Source organism: Cricetulus griseus, chromosome 2 (genome assembly GCF_003668045.3).
Source record: "Cricetulus griseus strain 17A/GY chromosome 2, alternate assembly CriGri-PICRH-1.0, whole genome shotgun sequence".
Taxonomy (NCBI): Eukaryota; Metazoa; Chordata; class Mammalia; order Rodentia; family Cricetidae; genus Cricetulus; species Cricetulus griseus.
Window position 1 is genome coordinate 444,082,119 of NC_048595.1, and position 19,777 is coordinate 444,101,895.

The 19,777-nt window shown below is 47.4% G+C and overlaps 2 protein-coding genes across 2 annotated transcripts; both read left to right on the top strand.

Annotated features, from left to right (window-relative positions):
* Positions 1-4,559: 4,559 nt before the first annotated feature.
* Positions 4,560-5,531, top strand: LOC100769467 (olfactory receptor 12). The gene has a single exon (XM_027396093.1). The coding sequence runs from the start codon at positions 4,560-4,562 to the stop codon at positions 5,529-5,531; it is 972 nt and encodes a 323-aa protein (XP_027251894.1).
* A 7,775-nt stretch (positions 5,532-13,306) lies between these two features.
* Positions 13,307-14,299, top strand: LOC100750553 (olfactory receptor 12). The gene has a single exon (XM_027395992.1). It carries the CDS (start codon positions 13,307-13,309, stop codon positions 14,297-14,299), a length of 993 nt encoding a protein of 330 aa, XP_027251793.1.
* The last annotated feature ends 5,478 nt before the right edge of the window (positions 14,300-19,777 follow it).

Below are 19,777 nucleotides of genomic sequence, written 5' to 3' on the forward strand. Positions count from 1 at the left end.
CCAGCATTTCATTAGGGAAAGAGTTCTCAGAAGCACAGATGCAAACATGTGACACACAGGAGCATAGATGCAACCTCACCGAGAAGTATAGAGGTGTTCACTAAACACAAGCTCAGCATGTCAGCCAGACATGTTGTATCAAGATGGTGGAGAACAACTTTTTTTTGAGAGAGAGAGATGAGAAACCCAGGCCTCCACGCGTCATGCAGAGACATACTCTATGTTTCTGAAGGGAAACAGAAAACAGTACCACTGCTGCTGACCGCTGCATAACATAGGATGCTACTCATTGCACACGAATGTCAGAAACATAGCAGAAGCACACATGATCCATATCTGTACATTCCAGGCCAGGACAGAAAGGATCATGTTGGACTGGCTGTCACTAGAGGAACAAAGAGGTAGTACCCTTGGCACCCACAAAGACCAGCTTGACAGAGGCATCAAATCCAGGCACTGATCAAGAAGTGACTCTTGAGGAGCATGGCTATCAGCAAGGACATTCTCAGGAAGACTTCAGCTTCTCAGGAGATAAGGCCAACAATTAGTAAATAGGACTTCATGAAATGAAAACAAACAAAATGCACACCAAAGGACACAGTTAATTGAATAGAGAGGCACAGAATTGAGGAAAATACCCTCAAGTTATAAATATGACAGGATTAGTATTGAGAATACAACAAAAACTAACTATACACACTCCGGTAGATGGTTCTACACCATGTCCATACAGGCAGCGCTAATTGAACTCGGTGAACTAGAGCCAGTGCATGGGCACACATGAAATTGAGAACGGGAAGCGATGGGAGACACAGTGGAGCAGTTGGAGTGTGGATTTGATCAAGACACATTATATTCATGTATGAAATTCTCAATCAATAAAAAAGAAGGAAATACCTTCCAACAAAATCAAATAACCTAATTAATAAATGAAACACAAATGGCCAACAAACATATAGGAAATGTTCAATTTCACTAGCCATCAGAGATGCAATTGCGACCACAGGGAAGGGGTTAGAGATGGCTCGGTGGTTAAAAGCACTTGGCACTCTTGTAGAGGAGCCAGCACCCACATGGCACAATTAGTGCTCGTGAGGATGTGGACCTAAGGGGACCCATATACACAGCTGGTGGGAATGTAAACTAGTCCAGTCACTATGGAAGTCAGTATGGAGGGCTCACAAAAAACCAACAGCAAATCTTCCACATGATCCAGCTGTGGCCTTCCTGGGTATTTGCCTGAAGGACTCTAAGTAGAAACATCACAGACACACCTTCACGGCACTGTTTTCCACAGCACCAGTCATAACAGCCGAGTCATGTAACCAACCTAGGTCCAGCAGCAGAGGAACGGATGAGGAAAATGTGCTGTGCATACACAATGGGATTTTGCCAACTCTAGGAAGAATCAAGCTATTCCATCCGCTCTAAAATGGAAACAACTAGAGATAATCACATTAAGTAACATAAGACAAGCGCCACGCTTGTTCTGATGTCTGGATCCTAGATTTTGTACAGATGCATAAAACCATGCATGTACATATGTCACCAAGGTGGAAGGAAAACTGTCTGGGGAAACAAGAAGCAGCCATAGGGAGGGCGCTAAGTGAAGGGTGGGTGGAGGGGTGTGACGGGGAGCTGTTCAACACGTGTGTGCACTTGAAAATCAAGTTATTGGGAAGATGTGAGTACGATGCATTGCCAGGATGAGTGTCAAGTGTGGGACTAGAGAGTGCTGTGATCCAGTTGTATGAAGATGCCAACCAAGGCCAGGGGCGTGCAGACACCTGGGGGACATGTGGCCAACAGCTGAGGGAAACAGAGGGGTCACAGCAATCCAAGAGAAGCACATTCCCGTAGTGCGGATAACTGTTCCTACTGCTGGCTTGGGTTTTGAGCTCCCTTAAGCTGGAACTGTATGTGCTTTAAGGAGGTGAATTCTTTAAACAGATGGGGGCAGCAGGGGAGGGGCTGTGGTTCAGGGCCAGACTGCGTCACCTTGATGACTATATTAATGAGGGGCTCTGGTCCTTCCGAGCTGACTCTGCCATGCTTCTGATGGTCCTGGGATCTCTGAGGACCAAAACTTCCTGTCAATCAACCAGGACAGGATGCAGTGAGGACCCATGCACCTGTGGATCCCAGGGGTGGGGGTGGAGTTCCAGCCATCACAGAGGACAGTGTCTTCCTAATTGGACACCAGAGGCCAAGAGTCCCAGCCCTGCCAGATGCAGAGAATCCTCCCAAGCAGAGTGAAGCCAACATACACTGCTCATCTGAGAGAGACCTGACAGGAACCAAGGTATAGGAGGCAGTGGCCCTCCCTCCTCACAGGAGCTGGGTCTGAGACAGCAAGAACATGCATATCAGACCCTTACAGGGACCCAGGTGCCGCTGATGTCCACACTCATTCGCTGCACTGCCAAGACAGCAATAAAAAAAACTTTAAGGACACACAGCAACCACTGATGCCAATTTTCAGCAAAACCAGGCTTGCCAGCCAGGGGACCCTGGGAGATAGGTGTTGGCTATGTGGACTTGTTGCCGACTGGACTTTCACCTAGAAATGGTAAGTGTGTCACCTATCAGGACTGCGAGTGTAGAAGACTCCATGGGCCTCAAAGCAGCAGGCTAGCATTCAGCAGAAAGAGATAGCTTGCCTCAGCAGCAGAAATTCTCCTGTCCTGAACAGCCCTATGGTCTTGGCCCAGTTTGGGGCCAGTAGTACTGGAACCTCCTCCACCCTAAGCTTAGCTCATTAAACAAAAGCTCTGCTTCTGTAATCAGATGGAATAAAGCTCTGTGTCCAGCCAGCTCACCCAAGACTAGAGATGGGCATCAGTTGCTGCTGTCTGTTCTTTTTTTTTTTTTTTTTTTGGGACGGGGTTTCTCTGTGTAGCCTTGGCTGTCCAGGAGCTCACTCTGTAGACCAGGCTGACCTCAAACTGACAGAGATCCACCTGCCTCTGACTCTTGAGCGCTAGGATTAAAGGTACGTGTCATCATTGTCCAGCTGCTGCCTGTTCTTAAAGCTATTATGGCTTTCCTGGTGGTGCAGTGAGGTAAGTGTGGACACAGGTGGGCACCTGGTCCCTGGGAGGGACTGGTATGCACATTCTAGTTGGCTCAGGAGGGCTAGGGCCAAGGAGAGCACACTCTGTCCCTTCACTTCACTGTCACCCAGCTGTTCTTTCCACTGATTCTGTGGGCACCCTGCATCCTTGGCAAACTGAGAGAGACTTGTATTTGCTCCAGCAGGAAGCAAAGGTGCAGATATGGCGTGGGCAATTCCGTCACAGAGGATACCCATGTGGTCAGTACCAAGCCCCCTGGTAGGCTTGTTAAAGAGTGAGCACAAAGCCCCGTGTGTACATTTGAGCTGGCACTGGGGAAGCTGACTAAATAGCAGATGGTGGACTCAAACATGCCACTCCAAGATTCATGTCCCCGCTGTATATGGTATATGGAGGATGGCAGTGGTGGGTTTTGTAATAACTGAACCCATCACATTTAGAGACTTTCTTGAGAGCCTAGGATGATGTAAGTTAGACACCTGCCCCATCTAGCCAAGCTCTTACCATCAGCAGCCTCCTGCATCCATCTCAGGGACCTTCAGAGTAGCGACCCAATGGCCAGTCCCAAACAGGATGCTCCTGTCCTACTGCTCTGGTCCCTGGGATGATGAGAAAGTAACCACAGATAGGCATAAGGCACTAGGCAGAGGCTTTTCAAATTAGAAAGAGAAAAATATCTTAAATCTCCAAAGCTTCAGTGAAGCAGGAGGCAGAGTTGACAGTAAGATCAGGTGAACTGATCCCAAATACACGTGAGTGCCAGTCCCACTGTTTCTCAGATTTTGGGCCCCTACTGCCCATCACACGGATGTTGATTGGCAGAAATCCTTCACATCCTCAAGCAAGCAGAGTGTCTTCATGTTGATTGTGACCATGGACCAGGCTTTGAGTCAGAGCTGCCTAGATAAGGTCATGTCCTGCCGGGGACACAGACACAACCTAAGAGTGAGAGCCATTTTCCTACCCTGAGTCAGGCCTGAAGAAGATCGGATCACTCAACCCAGTTTTTGGGAGGTCAGCAGATCCTCATGTCCATTCTATTCAGTGAGTAAGATGGAAGGTTAGAGTGGGTTTCAGGGGTGGCTCTACAAATGGTGCCACTCAGGGTTGTTCCTGGAGATGGAGAGCAAGTAACTCAGTGGCAGCTGTAGGGATGCTGAAGGCTGTCTGCACCTGAGAATCACTCCGTTCAAGAAGTCTGTCTGCCTCCCCAGAATCATTGCTCAGCTTCCTGCACAGACACGGTTCAGCACATCTTCATGAATTAAAAAAGTCAGAGAAAATGTCCCCTTTCGGGTCACCCTAGCTCAACTGGAAGGAGATCAGAGGACCTAGTGAGCTTTTGCAAAGTGGACATCATGGCACCAACAGGTTCCTACAATCTGTGGAACATCTGAGGCCACCTGCGGAACACCCAACGGCCCCAGTGAGATCTGCTCCATCTCGCTGCCTGCAACGCCATCTTCTCTTCAGCTGTCCCCACTCATGGCCACACCCGTCCACAGGAATGGAAGTCTCTCAGCAGTGTCCTTGCAGGGATTTGTGCTGGTGGGATTTGGGGGAGGTGCAGAGACCCAGGCCCTGCTCTTCGCTGTCTTCCTGGCCCTGTACGTGGTGACTGTCCTGGGCAACCTCACCATGATCGTGCTCATCACCCTGGATGCCCGCCTGCACTCCCCCATGTACTTCTTCCTCAAGAACCTGTCCTTTGTTGACCTCTGCTATTCCTCTGTCATTGCCCCTAATGCCCTGGTCAACTTCCTTTCCTCCTCCAAAGTCATCAGCTTTGAGGGATGTGCCACACAGCTCTTCTTTTTCTCCTTGTTGGCTACCACTGAGGCTTTCCTCTTAGCGGTGATGGCCTATGACCGTTTCATGGCCATCTGCAGTCCTCTGCAGTACCCTGTGACCATGTGCCCCATGACCTGTGCCCTCTTGGTTCTGGGTACCTTCTGTGGAGGCTGCCTGAACTCCATTGTACAGACCAGCCTCACATTCCAGCTGCCCTTCTGCAGCTCCAACCGTATTGACCACTTCTACTGTGACGTGCCCCCGCTGCTCCAGCTGGCCTGTGGCAGCACAGCTCTCAATGAGCTCTTTCTCTTTGGTCTCTGTGGGTTCATCATTGTGAGCACCAGCTTAGCTGTCTTGGTTTCCTACGGCTACATCACCGTGACCATCCTCAGGATGCACTCAGGATCTGGGAGGCACAAGGTCTTCTCCACCTGTGGCTCTCATATGACAGCTGTATCCTTGTTTTATGGAACTGTGTTTGTCATGTATGCACAGCCAGGAGCAGTGGCCTCCATGGCACAGGGCAAGGTGATCTCCGTCTTCTACACCCTGGTCATCCCCATGCTCAACCCCCTCATCTACAGTTTGCGCAACAAGGATGTGAAGGACGCCCTGCAGAGACTGGGACAGAGACACAGCCTTGTGAAGAAGGGAGGCAAGTAGGGACCATGCCAGCACAGTGGAAAGAAACTCACCTTGGAAGATACTGGGGGGTCTTTATTTTGCTTTTTTCTTCATTATCCTGTTTCTTTTGCTTTTCTGGTTTACCACATTCTGGCTTTATTCCTTTCCCCCATCCTTTAATCCATTTACCCTTTCGTCCATGAACACACCCATCTGTCCACTATCTGTCCACCCACCTTTCGTGAGTGCATAGTTATCCAAGCACTTACCAAATGTGAATGAGGCCTTTTGTTCGCCATAATAAAGCAAATGGTTCCTACTTGGAAGAAGCCTGAATCCCTTTCACTTTGGTTTAACAGAAGGCAGAGTTAAGACAAGAGTCCCTGAGGCAAGCGTAAGAACCTTTGCCAGCATCCCCCAGTGAACTACATGACAGCACGTTTCTCCGTGGCTCTTTCCTTCTCATTCAGCACTTAATCTGATGTCAGTGTGGTGAGAACTTCCCTTGGAGCATCTCAGACCGTGACCCTTAGAAGCTGCATGTTGACCCATCCTTACACTGACCTAGTAGAAGGACAGGATAAAGAGAGAGCAGACTTCCTGCTCAGTTTGCCTCTGGTGCTGCCTCCTCCATCTCCTTCAGCTCCTGTCCTTCTTGTGTGACGCTGTATGGCTGGATGCATGAGCAGCCCATACTGCACTGGCTCTAACATAACCCTCAACCTCCAGCACTGTGAAGACACAGTTAGAGTCAAAATTCAGGGAACCTTTAAAACCTGGCCTGGCAGTTTGTGACTTTATCAAGGGGTCCTTGCTCACCACAGGTGTCTCTAAGCTGGGATAAAGTCTCAGTGGCTGCGGCAATGTGAGGAGCGGAGGAAGGACGTCATTTTCTTGTTGCAGATTCTAGAATTCTGCTGAATTAAGGTTCTTTCTGTCACTGGCCAAGGGCCTGAGCCTGAGCCCTCAATGGGCCTCTCTGTCCTATTCCCCATCTTGATCCCTCCAGTTCTTGGCTTCTGGCTGTGTGCCTTCTGGGATCTCCTTTCTCACATCTCTCTGTTACCCCTGTCTCACCAGCCAGCAGTCCTCCAGACATGGGCTGGCCTGTGTCCCTCACCTGTGTGTCCCATCCCAGCGCTCATTCCCCAGATGGTCCTGTCCAGGACACCTGCAGAGACTGACCTCCAAGCAGGGCTGAAGGCTTCTTCCCTTTTCCCCTCTTAGAACGCCTTGCTGGTACCCACCTACTTCTGTGGTGATCTAGTCTCAAGCCTCCAGACTCCAATCTCATTCCCTGGTTTCATATTCACCTGGCATCAATGTCTTCCTTTGTTTGGACAGTTCTGGAGCATTCTGCTCTGTGAGTGGCGTGCATCTCATGTTTAATGACATTCTCTCCTTCTTGTCTTCTCGACTTACATTCCTTTGTTCTCTCATGTGTTTTCCCCACACACACACACTGACCCAGTTGGTTTTGACTGTGGGGAGGGTGTGACCCATACTCCCTACTCTTCGTGTCTTCTCCAGGCGTCACCAGTTTTAATGACCACTTGTTATTTCCATCATTGTCCCGACTTCTTTGTGGAAGTCTCTTTCCTCCAGTCTCCTGACCCTTACCATTTGCTGTCTCTAATGACAGCAGCATCTAACCTCATCTTTCCTGATGGAGATGGAGATTTTTCAGATACTTTGTGCTGCTCCTTAGCACTATTTCCACCTGGGAACTTCTTCCAGCTCTCCCTGTATCTAAGCCAAGTATGAGAAACTTCCTTGGTATCTATTTCTCTGGAAAAAGCCCTTCCCTGCCTTCATTATTATATCTATACTGGAGAGTAAAGGCTAAGAAATACCCAATGGTCTTGTGTCTGTCTTTGTGTGTAATGTCTCTTTTCAGCAGCTGCCTTCAAATCCCCCTTTTATATTTTGATTTTGATAATGTATCTTATGTAGACATTGTTAGTTTTAGCCCCTGAAGGATCTCCGCAGCTGTGTCCTTTCCAGCTCCCCCTGTAGGAAGCTTGGTGTCAGTTTTCTTCCCTTCCTCTTTCTGGTCTCCTCCCATGACGTCATCCCTACTGTGTGCATCAGTTCACCTGCTCTTTAATAGTAGGACTCCCTTCTGCTCTACACTTTTTGACGCTACTGTTACAAAAAGCAGAATACTAGCAAATATCTAAGATAGAAACAGCAAGCCACATTGAAATGATTGAAATCTCCTGTCAACTTACTGGAATTCTAGATGATCTGAGTTATATACTTAACACACCCATCAGAATGGACACGGATGGATAAGCAGGGACTTTTCTGGAAGTTTGTCATGAAGTGTCACTTTGGAGATTTTTGGCCATTTCAGTGAGCGGTGACAAAAGGATCACTATGATGTCTTTGATCGCCAAGAACATTCTACTGCTGTTCCTGAATTGTTCCTCTGCCTTTCTGTTCTTATAGAAATTGGCGTACGCAGGACTTGGTGAAGAATCAAAACACAGAAGAGCCAAGGATCGGCATAGATGGCCCTGTATCCCCGCAGGTGGCCACTGTGATGGCCACTTCCTTCTTTTAAAGAAGTTCTTTTTATAAATGATAATGGAAGGAGGTCTGTAAGGTGCCTTGGTCAGGGTTATGAATGAGAGAGCAGGAAAATACAGTTACACACTGGCAGAAGTGTTCGCTAGTGGCTTTATAGCGCTCGTTTTATCTCTCAGGAAAGAATATAATCTCTGTGCCATGGTCTTGGCAGTGGTCTGGTCAGTTACATCACAAATATTAACTCCAGCCAGTGTCAGTGTGAGCCAGATCGTGGGGAAGGGAAATATTAACTCCAGCCAGTGTCAGTGTGAGCCAGATCATGGGGAAGGGAAATATTAACTAACTCCAGCCAGTGTCAGTGTGAGCCAGATCGTGGGGAAGGGAAATATTAACTCCAGCCAGTGTCAGTGTGAGCCAGATCGTGGGGAAGGGAAATATTAACTCCAGCCAGTGTCAGTGTGAGCCAGATCGTGGGGAAGGGAAATTGCTTTATCCCTTTCAAACACTCACTAGTTCTCCCTATTTTGCTACCCTGCTTCACCCCACCCGAGACTTTTACTCTTTAATCATAATTGTTCATGATGGTTAAAGGTTTTGTTTGCTGAGCCTTCTTCAGGCTGAACAAATAGACCTTGTCTATCCATCTCTGCCCACCTATATAGGAGGGGGATGGCTCAAGGACTAGAGGAACATTGTTCAATGGGAACCTAGAAGAAAACCTGTCATTGCTAGAAAAAAAAATAATCATGGAACAGTCTGCTGTGTGGTCTGATGGATTCCCAAATGGGACATCTTCCCACCACACAGTCCCTGAAAACTGAGAAGCTAATGACCTGTGATATTAGTTTCTGAGAATATGGCAAGACACAAAAGAATAGTCCACGAAGTAGTAAGGTATTGTTTGAATTGATTTTTACTCTTTGACTTTTTGAGGGGACCACCACCCGGCTCCCAAGTAAATTACACATGTAGGCTTATTCTTAGTTATGAATAACTGGGCTTAGCTTGGCTTGTTTCTTGCCAGCTTTACTTAACTTAACCTGTCTACCTTTTCCTTCTGGGCTTTTATCTTTCTCTTATGTCTGTAAATCTTACTCTTCCTCTGTGGATTGCCGGGTAGCTGGGGGGCTGGTGGCTGCTCCTGACATTCTCCTCTCCTTCTTCTCTTGCTCTGCCTCTCCTTCTATTTATACTCTCTGTCTGCCAGCCCTGCCTACCCTTGCTCTTGATTTGCTATTGGCTGTTCAGCTCTTTATTAGGACCACCAGGTGTTTTAGACAGGCACAGTAACCCAGCTTCACAGAGTTAAACAAATGCAGCATAAACAAAAGTCATACACCTAAAAATAATATTCTACCATAGTAATGTAATAGTTTGAGTTCAGAGTCATTGGTCACACATGACCACATGAGCAGACTGGTGGACAACACAGTGGTCCTCCTGTCCTCCTGTGTGGACTTGGAGATGAACAGACTAAGTAGGGTGAAATCACATCATCCCCAGGGGATATGTCAGACCTTTTATTTTACGTTGATGCTTTCTTGTATTTCTCTATATTTAGATCTTAGGGTACTTTAATTTCTGTTTATATGGTCTTTGTGCATATTTACAGTTTTGGATGCTGATTTAAGCTACCATGCTCTAACTTCTGTCTTACCATCATGACTGCCCCTTACCTTTCTATACCAAACCTTCTTTACTTCATTTCTACTTCAGTGACCTCTCCATGACCTCTCATTCCTCCAAACCAGGTGCTTTCCTACTCAATTCACATTTCACCCCCTCTCTCTTCATCCATTCCTTCTTTTCCTACCTAAATTCTGATGCTCTTAGCTCTAAAAACTATCTGTAAACTACACCTTCCCCAGGCACCACCCTGACACCACTGTTTCTGAACCTTGAGAGGAAGCCAACTATAATACAAAGAGTCTCCTAAAACTAGAGTCAGGACTGCTGATAAATTAATAGGGCAACTACTGTGTGCCTCCCAAGTCGCTGCAGAAATTTAATCCATAGTGAAAAGCCTATAGAAAGCCTCACACAAAACAACAAAGAACTAGAACTATTGGGAGTATGAAAACCAGAGGATGAGGATGCGATGTAAAATGATATCTTCTGGATTTGACCTGACTGCTGTACTCATGAGCTAATAAAGGGGTGTGACTACCTGTACAGGCTTGGGCCACTCAACATTGACCATGGATGAGGAGGAGCTTATGAGCCCCTGCCTTCTCCTAGGAGCTAGTGGCTGTTAATGATTGCTGGGGAAAGGAGGTCATATCAATCCGCTGTAGCCACGGGGACATTGCCCTTGATCAAGTAAATAAACCCAACCCACCCATGCTCATGGAAGCAAGCCTAGTGAAAGTCAGTGGAACACACACCAACGCAAGGCAATGGAGGGAGCGTGCATGTTGGGTAGAATGGATCCAGAGCAAGTGGTGGGGGGTGGTGAGAGAGGGTTATGGAGGAACTCAGTGAAAGCATCAAGCCCAGGCCCTGAGCAGGCACTGTCTCCCACGATGAGCTGTCAAGGACAATATCAAGGGAAGAATGAGTGAGTATTGTCATCCAACCTCATAAAGACAGCAGATGGAGTCTGCAGGGATGAAGGTATGGGTGGGAGACATGGTTAACCACCAAGGAAGCAAAAGAGCACCAACCAAAGCGAAGAGCTGTCTCTTTGGTTGGATCATTACATACTGGCTTGAATTTTTAATCTTTAAGTAGCATGTGTGTTCAAGTAAAACAACAACCACAAAGGAACAGAAAGAGAATTAAGACCATCTACCTAGGCTCCTGATAGTAGTGCTGAAGGGTCAATGGACTGAGAAGACTAAACAGTCCTATACAAGCCTCCCTACACCCTTTCCTCCTATCAGTGTAGCCAAGGGATGTTGGATGAGGAAATGCTGTAACCAGGAGGTCATGATGCCCTTCTTAGGTAATGAGGGAAACTGGACTAGGATAGATCCCTTTGAGTTATCTGCCATACTCCTGATGGAGCTTCCCCAGGTCCCCGAGGACCCCAGGCTTCCTGCCAACTCACCAGGAGAGGGTGGCTATAAGGCATGGATTGTCCGGAGCCAGTGTTATATACCTCTGGAGGCTGGTAGTTTGAGTCTCAGATTCCACAGAGGACAGTGTCTCCTTAATTGGCCAATGGAGACAGCAAGTCCCAGCTCTACCATGTAGACTATCCTCCCCAATAGAGTGAACCCAACTATAGACACCCACACTCTGCCCCAGTAGCAGGTGTTGGAGAGGAAAAAAGCCAGGAAACCCAATGTTACACTTCATAAGACACAGAACCTGCCACAACCAGGACTTGCATGTACAGACACTCATGAAGCTCTGGGTCTACACATCTGCCAATACCCACTGCATCCCATTGTTAGGCCATAGCTAACCTAAAGAAGGAAAAGGTGTCTATTTTCAGCACAGACCAGCCTCAATAGCATGGGGACCTGAGGAACTTGGCTGATGGTATCTGACGTTGTGTTAGTCCTGAGTCTCACCCGGATGAGGTAAGGTCAGCCTGTTACATGTGAAGGATGCTGGCAGTAGGAGACACTGTACATTGTGGGCATCACGGGTGGGTGCTCAGCAATAATTGTGGAGTCGGCTGTCTAGACAAAGGTGTCCTGTGGTTGTCAACTTTCACATTAGTCCAGGTCAGGGCTAGTGGTTCTGGGAGGCTCCACACGGCGTTACTGTCTTGAACACCAGCCCCAATTCTGCAGCCATGTGGGATGAAGCTCCACACCCATCACAGGACACAGTAGTACTATAGGCTTAGGAGGGGCAGGGCTGAGATGAGCACAGTAATTCTGATCTCCAGCAGCAGACCACCCACGGCCACCTTCTCTTTCCACATATGGCTCTAGGTGTGTACACCCTTGGCTAGCTGGGAAGAGTATGCTTGTGCTTGATCCAACAGGAAACACAAGATCTGGCGTGGCATGGACACATACATCTCACTGGACACAAAGGAAACCCGTGTGGTAAGTTCTTAAATCCCTGTCAGGTGTGTCCAGTGTGAGCACAAAGCTTCCTGCATGCCTTTGATCTTGTACGAGAAAGTTAGTTATGTAGTATGTGGTGGGCTCAGATGGGGCCCTCCAGATTCCGTGTCCTCACTGAATGTAGCGTATGGTAGACGGTACAATGGCTGAATCCCTGCAGCTGAGGGATGGCCCTGATCTCCCAGGATGGTGTAGAACAGACATTCCATTCCTCTCTAGCCAGGCTCCCATCTCCGGCAGCCTCTCACATTTCCCCCCAGGGACAAACAGCAGCAATCGTAGCTAGCCCTACAAGACGTTTGTATGTATTCCAGACTGTGGACATAATGAGGAGAGACAGTGACTGTGAATGGCCCAAAGACACTGAGCAGAGGCCAACCTCATCTGGTTTTAAATAGCAAAGAGTAAGACCTTGTGAACCCCAAAACTGAGGTTGGAGCAGGGACACAGCTGGCAGGCAATGAGGTGAGGTTAGAGGCCGTGAGCATGTCCCAAATATGTCTGCCCCAGTCCTGGTGTTTCCTAGGACAGGGGGCTACCCCCTCTTCATAAGCTCCAACATCTAGGAACCCCACACATCAATCTGGCAGTCTGCACATTGATTGCCACTGTGTGCCAGCGTTCAAGCCCCAGTGGCTGAGGTGAGATCACAGTCCTGTGATGGACACAATGGCACAGCCTGAGTCTGGGAAGGGCAGTTTCCTATTCTGATGCTATCCTACAAAGGAAAGAATCACACAGCCCAATTTGTTGGAGGACAGAAGGACCTTGTGAACAATTTTTAATCAGTAAGATGAATAACTAGGAGCTGATAAGTGGGACTCAGTAGACAGTCATATCAATGGCACTTCTCAGGAGTGTCCCTTGGTAGTTTGAAGACAGGAGCCAGGGGCAGGCATAGGGTTACTGAGAGGCTGTCTGTACGCTTGAGAGTCACTAAGGTCTGGAAGCTTCTTTGTATCCTCAGAGCAGCTCAGGCTTCTACAGAGGGAAGGCTCAGTACAACCTCATGAAATAAGTGAATCTGAGGAAATAATGCCAACTTCCAGGCCACATCTGCTCATCTGGACAGAGATCAGAGCAGCTACTGAACTTTTGCACAAAGGACAGCATGTCACCAGCAAGTTCCTGCAGCCTATGGAACATCCAACTACTCTGGTGAGGTCTATCTCCCAGTGCTCCCTCTCTCTGCACTGGTGAGGTCTCCAGTGCTCCCTCTCTCTGCCTCCTCTGCTCTCTCTTCAGCTGTCCCCACTCATGGCCACACCCATCCACAGAAATGGAAGTCTCTCAGCAGTGTCCTTGCAGGGCTTTGTGCTGGTGGGATTTGGGGGAGGTGCAGAGACCCAGGCCCTGCTCTTTGCTGCCTTCCTGGCCCTGTACGTGGTGACTGTCCTGGGCAACCTCACCATGATCGTGGTCATCACCCTGGATGCCCGCCTGCACTCCCCCATGTACTTCTTCCTCAGGAACCTGTCCTTCATCGACCTCTGCCTCTCTTCTGTTATTGTGCCCAATGCCCTCGCCAACGTCTTCTCCTCTTCCAAGGTCATCAGCTTTGCAGCGTGTGCCACTCAGTTCTTCTTATTCTCCTTGTTGGCTACCACTGAGGCTATCCTCTTAGCTGTGATGGCCTATGACCGTTTCATGGCCATTTGTAGTCCTTTAAGATACCCTGTGACCATGTGCCCTATGACCTGTGCCCGTCTGGTTCTGGGTACCTACTGTGTGGGCTGTCTGAATTCCATTGTGCAGACCAGCCTCACATTCCAGCTGCCCTTCTGCAGCTCCAACCACATCGATTTCTTCTTCTGTGACGTGCCCCCACTGCTCCAGCTTGTCTGTGCAGACACAACTCTCAATGAGCTTGTCATGTTTGGCATCTGTGGGTTCATCATTGTGGGTGCTGTGCTTGCTGTCATTGTCTCCTATGGCTACATCACCGTGACCATCCTCAGGATGCACTCAGGGTCAGGGCGGCACAAGGTCTTCTCCACCTGTGGCTCCCACCTGACAGCCGTGTCCTTGTTTTATGGAACTGGCTTTGCTATATATGGCCAGCCAGGAGGCGTGGCATCCATGGACCAGGGCAAGGTAGTCTCCACCTTCTACACTCTGGTCATCCCCATGTTCAACCCCCTCATCTACAGTTTTCGCAACAAGGATGTAAAGGATGCCCTGAGGAGGCTGGGTCAGAGACACAGTCTGGTGAAGAAGAGTGCCTGGTGTCGTCATCAGGAACTATGCTAGGGTTATAGATGGAAAGTATCCTTGGGAGACAGTGTCTTATTTCAGTTTTCTGTCTACCTTTCCTGTTTTCTTTGTCTTCTTATTTCCTACTTTCTATCTTCCTGGCTTCTCTTCTTCATTCATTCATATATTCATCCACCTATGTATCCGACAACACACCCATCTGTTCACTATCTACCCTGTCTTTCTTGACAAGCACAGGGTTCAGCAAATCTCACAAGTCCCCATAACTTTGGGCTCTGACACAATGACACAAATATCTAAACAGCAGGACTCAGGCCATTTTGTCTTTCCTCTCTCATGCAAGCTCACTGCAGGGTTTTATCATAGCCCAGGGGTTCTTTTTTCTAAGCTGAGTTTCTCTACTTTCTGATTTATATTGATGCCAAACTGTGTTATAGAAAAAGAACCGTCTCTGGTTTTAACCATCTGCCCCTAAAATGACCTCCACCATGGAAGCACAGGCTAATAGTCAGTTTCTAGAAAGAGATGTCTGGCTGTGCAGAGCTCTGCCTTGCCCCTGTGTTTGCTTGTGTATATAAAGGAATAGGGAAGAAAAAAGAAAATATTCAAAAGAATCATGAGACCTTTCCAAGGCTCCCTGTTTCTCGCCTGCATGGCACTGGCCCATCCCACACTGCCATCTCCTGGGCACTGGGTGTCCCCACCAATCAGGTGACTAATTTTCCTCAGCTGTGCTGGAGAAGCCACACACAGAAACCACATCAGATTCCTTGACTCTGGTTGTTAAAGGCATTATCAGATGCATGAAGCAGCTAAGCTCCTAGTCTCAGGTAATAAGAACCTACGGAGTCTAAGCTCAACATTTGTGAGAAGGAAATAAGGAACTCATGGGAAGACAGTATCAAAGAGAGTGATGAATTTCCTGTAAACGTCATAAATAGAAATGATTTAAAAGAATAATCTTAAAAAAGAAAGACAGTAAACAGTGTGCACCATTATTTAATGTTCTAACCCAGAAGACAAAGTCCTGCAGCTGTTTCCCCTTTGAATGCCAGGGCCATACACACAGAGTGTGCCTTTCTATAGATGTGGTCTCTCCCAGAGGAGGTGCATTAACTTTATCCCACAGACGGTACCAATAAGAAAGTGAATACAGAGGGCGCTCCTTCCTGAGCTGCACTACAGAGGATAAGAAGGAAACAAATGAAACTGTCATGGTCCCCTCTACAAAGCACCATCCAGTTAGGACCCAGAAGTAGTAGCAAGTGTGGGAGTCTAGGAAGGGAAAGTTTGCGGCTGCAATTGTAAAGCTACGAGGTGAGACCTGAAGGCAACTGGTCCGGCTCACTACATGTGAGACTGAGCTTTGCCTGAGGCAATTCGCACAGGGCTAGAGGTCGGCCCGTGGGAGTCCTGGTGGCCGCAGGAGGAAGACAAGAGTTTTCCATCTCAATAAGACTTAGATCTGAAGTGTAGTGGTTAATGCACTCAGTCCCTCCAGGTCATTCGTCATGACAGTGCCTCAGATAGCTAGTTCTCCTGCTTTATCGAAGGCAACACAGGGGCTTAGGACATCCAAGGATTAGTCCTTCAATTGATGTCCTCCAAACTGTGATTGTGGCATTTGACTCAAGAAGAGAAGATGGAAACCTCTGCAGAGGTCTCTGTTTCCAGCACTGCTCGTATACAGTAGATACTAGGAAGACCTCCAGCTAGAAGGGACGGTGAAACAATGAAAGTGACAAAAGCCAGAGCAGACAAGCAGCTGTCATGAAAACTCACCAACAACACCTCGGAAGCTCCCAGGTGCCATTGGGATGAATGAGCAGTCTCTAAGGAGGAGCAGTCTAAGGAGCACTGTATTCCAAGGAGGACCCAGAGTTACCCCCTGAAGATGTCAGGGACAGCACGAGATGTGGCGGATGCTGTCAGCCTTGCTGCACAAGTCCTTCAAAGGACTCCACTCAGCTGTGGCCAGTTCAGGGTGAGCTCTGGTGAGGCACAGCTGAGGTCTATTTAATAAGGCAAAATAAGCAGGGCTTAGGGTACATGCTTTTAATCCCAGTGCTTATGAGGCAGAGGCAGGCAGATCTCTGTGAGTTCAAGGCCAGCCTGGTCTATATAGTGCATTCCAAGACAGCCAGAGCTGCATAATGAGACCCTGTCTCCAAAAAAAATAGAGAGAGGAAGGGAGGGAGGGAGGGAGGAAGGGAAGAAGGAAGGAAGGAAGGCAAAATTCACACTCAGAGTGGAGTGTTTATATTGAATGTAGGGGTTAAAAGTGTGTATCTAAATTCAGGAGTTAAGAGGCACTTTGTGCTTAATTGCAGCTATGTGTGATTTGTGGCCTTTGAAGGTATGGTGCTCCAAGGCCATAACCCACAAGTGAGCGCAAAAATTAAATCTGTCAACTGGTTATTTCTCTAAAGTGTGCTTGTTTCTCTAAAAACTTTCCTTTTGCAAATGGGACTGTAAACCAGCTCATGAGGCACACTGCTCAGGTTTGGAGATGAGAATGGCATGCTGATAAAGCTAAAATAAAAATAAAATAAAATCATGAAGATGTAAGATATGCATTCGGCTGGAAGCAGGGTTCATCAGTCCTATCAGTAGTCTTGTTTGGCATGCCTCTCAGGAAAGGGCCTCCAGGCCGTGTGCAGTCCATTTCTGCACATTGTTCTTGCTGGACTCAGAAGAGCCAGTTGGATTCAGGACCCACCTTATCTAATATGATTTCACCTGCAAGCAAAGTAGAGCCCTCTTCTGGATTTCCAGATGGGTGTAAGGTGGGGGTGGGAGAGGTTCTACCTGCCTGCTGTGTTCTTCTCTGAGGAAACACCGCTGTGACCACTAAGTGCATATCATGTGTACATTAAGGAGATCCGTAATTAGGCTTTACTCCATTTTAATTCATCTGACAGTTTTCCTGTTTTGTCCATTTTGGAGAGTGATGTGGTAAAACATTAGCTGTGGTCTGCAGGCACTTTTCTTCTTTAATCATAAGCTTTATTGATATGTAGTTTTCATTTTTTTCTTGTGTGGATACATAAGAGATTTCATCAGCTATACATCCTTATGTGTGCATAATATATTTTGATCACAATCACCCCCATTGCCCTTTCTTCTTCCTCCCACTCTTGATAGCCTTTCCCTTCCTATCCCCACCTCTATGTCTATGTCCTTTTTTAAGGGGGCGCATGAGTAAGAGGTTGTTTGCAGGAGTGTGGACAAGTTGCTAGAGGCTATACCACTTGAGACCATCTCTGCCCTTTCCTCCAGCAGTCATTAACGGCCTATAATCTGTGAATATGAATATTTAGAAGGCAATTTGACAGACATGTCATGTGCAGTGGACAGTGGTTATTGCAGAGACCTCATAGCTGTTCCAAGTACTAAGAATAAGCTACTGTTGAATGCTCGGCCCCAAATGGGAGCCTCTATTAGCCTCTAAATCTCAAGGAACCTTATAGAAAAAGGGAAGACCTATAAGATCCAGAAGATGGGTGGTTATGTGGGATGTTGTCACCCGTGCACGGCATGGCCATGCACTCTTGAGTCTCAGTAGCTGTGACCTCGAGGTCAAAGGACATGTACAAGAGTGGGTTTGACTAGGTTTTATGGTATCAGATGTGAAGTCCTTCCTGTAGAGTGGGTCCAACATCCAAGCAGAATATGGTTGGTTTCTCACATAACATCCACGTGGGCTCATCTTGCCCGGCAGGTCAGTGAGCATGTGGTGCCCACTGCTGAGTAAAACCATGGATGGCAATTTCTAAGCAGCCTGTAAAGCACTTTCTGCCACTGTTATTTCCAGGCAACAGGGAAGAAGCTTCCAGCTCAGCTCCAGCTTGGTTTCTCTGCATCCTGCAACCAAAGCATGTGACATCTCCAGCCATCTATGTTGTGTATTTAAATCATTCTTGGCTATCAACAAAATAATTTTTCACCTATTCACTTTGAGCAAAACCTTTTACTATGAAACATATCTTTATAGATGAAGATCTTCCCTTAAGCTCTACTTAAACAGCTATGCCAGAGTTTTCATGGCTTAACGACTTCAGGCATTTTACTTTCATGTTTTCTAAATATTCATATGAAAGTCATGCTTCTTCTACACCCTGATTTGGCTTTCTCAAAACTCTGGGTCATTGTGTGTTTTTATAATTATTATTATTAATTCACGTTAGGGAACAGGCTTGTTTCACATGTATGTCCCCTCTCCCTATCACTCTCCCTCCGCTCAACCCATCCCTCCTCCCCCACCTCCAACCTACCCCCCACCCCATCCACCCACCACTCCCCAGGCAGGGTAGGGCCCCCAACAGGGGCTCCGCAAAGTCCACCAAATCTTCCTGTGCTGGGCCTAGGCCTCCCCATGTGTCCAGAGACAGAGCACATCCCTTCACGTGGGATGGGCTCTCAAAGTCCCACACACACACCAGGGGAAAATGCCAGTCCACCTCCAGAGGCTCCCCCATTGGCATCCCATTGTGTGGTTTTTGTTGGTTTGTGTTTGCTTCTGAGACGGGGTCTCACTAGTAGCTCAATCTGGCTTTGAACATGTGTCCCTTCTAAAGCAGCCTCCAGAGTTCTGTGACTACAGGCCACCATGCACAGCCTTATACTTTGCATCATCCCACGCTTTAACTCTATTTGATTATGAGGCCAAATTAAAGTGACTCCCAATGGGTAAAGTAGAGACAATTTTAGCAGGAATAAAGCCACAACTCTAAGGTGAGTGAAAAAAGCATAGACTTGCTTGCTGTTGAGTTCTTGCTGACACAAAAAGTACTGACCACTAGAGGGCACTAAGAGCCAACTTGCCATTTTGAAATGGCCTCTAAAGAACTAGATCAGTGATTTTCAATCTATGGGTCATATGGCATGTCGGATATCCTGCATATGAGATATTTACATTACAATTCATAGCAGTAGCAAAATTACAGTTGTGGGGTAGCAATGAAATAATTTTATGGTTGGGGGTCACCACAACATGGGGAACTATATTAAAGGGTCCCATATGAATGTACATACGAGGACATGGTAGCCAGTGATTAAAACCCAAAGACAAGACAAGGGTGGTTTCTCAGAGACAGTAGTTATCTGCTTAGCCAACAATGACTTCATAGAAACACTATAACTGTCACCATTTTAGAAGTCTCGTAGAATTAATGAAGCTGGGTGATGCTGTCAGTGGCTGTTTCCATACAAAAGAAGACAGCCAGGTACAATTTTCCTGAGAGAAGAACCCTGTGCCTCCCACAAGACTGTCAGGTCATGAATGCCCATATGGTGACAATAACATCTGGATTCCAATCAGACCTCTAGGTTCAACTGACAGGGGACATACAGGGTACAGGAGAATAACACAGTGTTAATGGAATGACACTATCAAGTTCAATATGCGGGAAATTTTACACATCTATTTTTAAAATCCTTCTTCATAAACAATAGCAACAAAAAGTGATAGGATGGCACTCTTCCTTCCCGTTCTGCCGACTCATCACAGATCAG

Excerpts from the sequence above, each read along its gene's own strand:
- LOC100769467 (XM_027396093.1), top strand. The coding sequence starts at position 4,560 with ATGGCCACACCCGTCCACAGGAATGGAAGTCTCTCAGCAGTGTCCTTG.
- LOC100750553 (XM_027395992.1), top strand. The coding sequence starts at position 13,307 with ATGGCCACACCCATCCACAGAAATGGAAGTCTCTCAGCAGTGTCCTTG.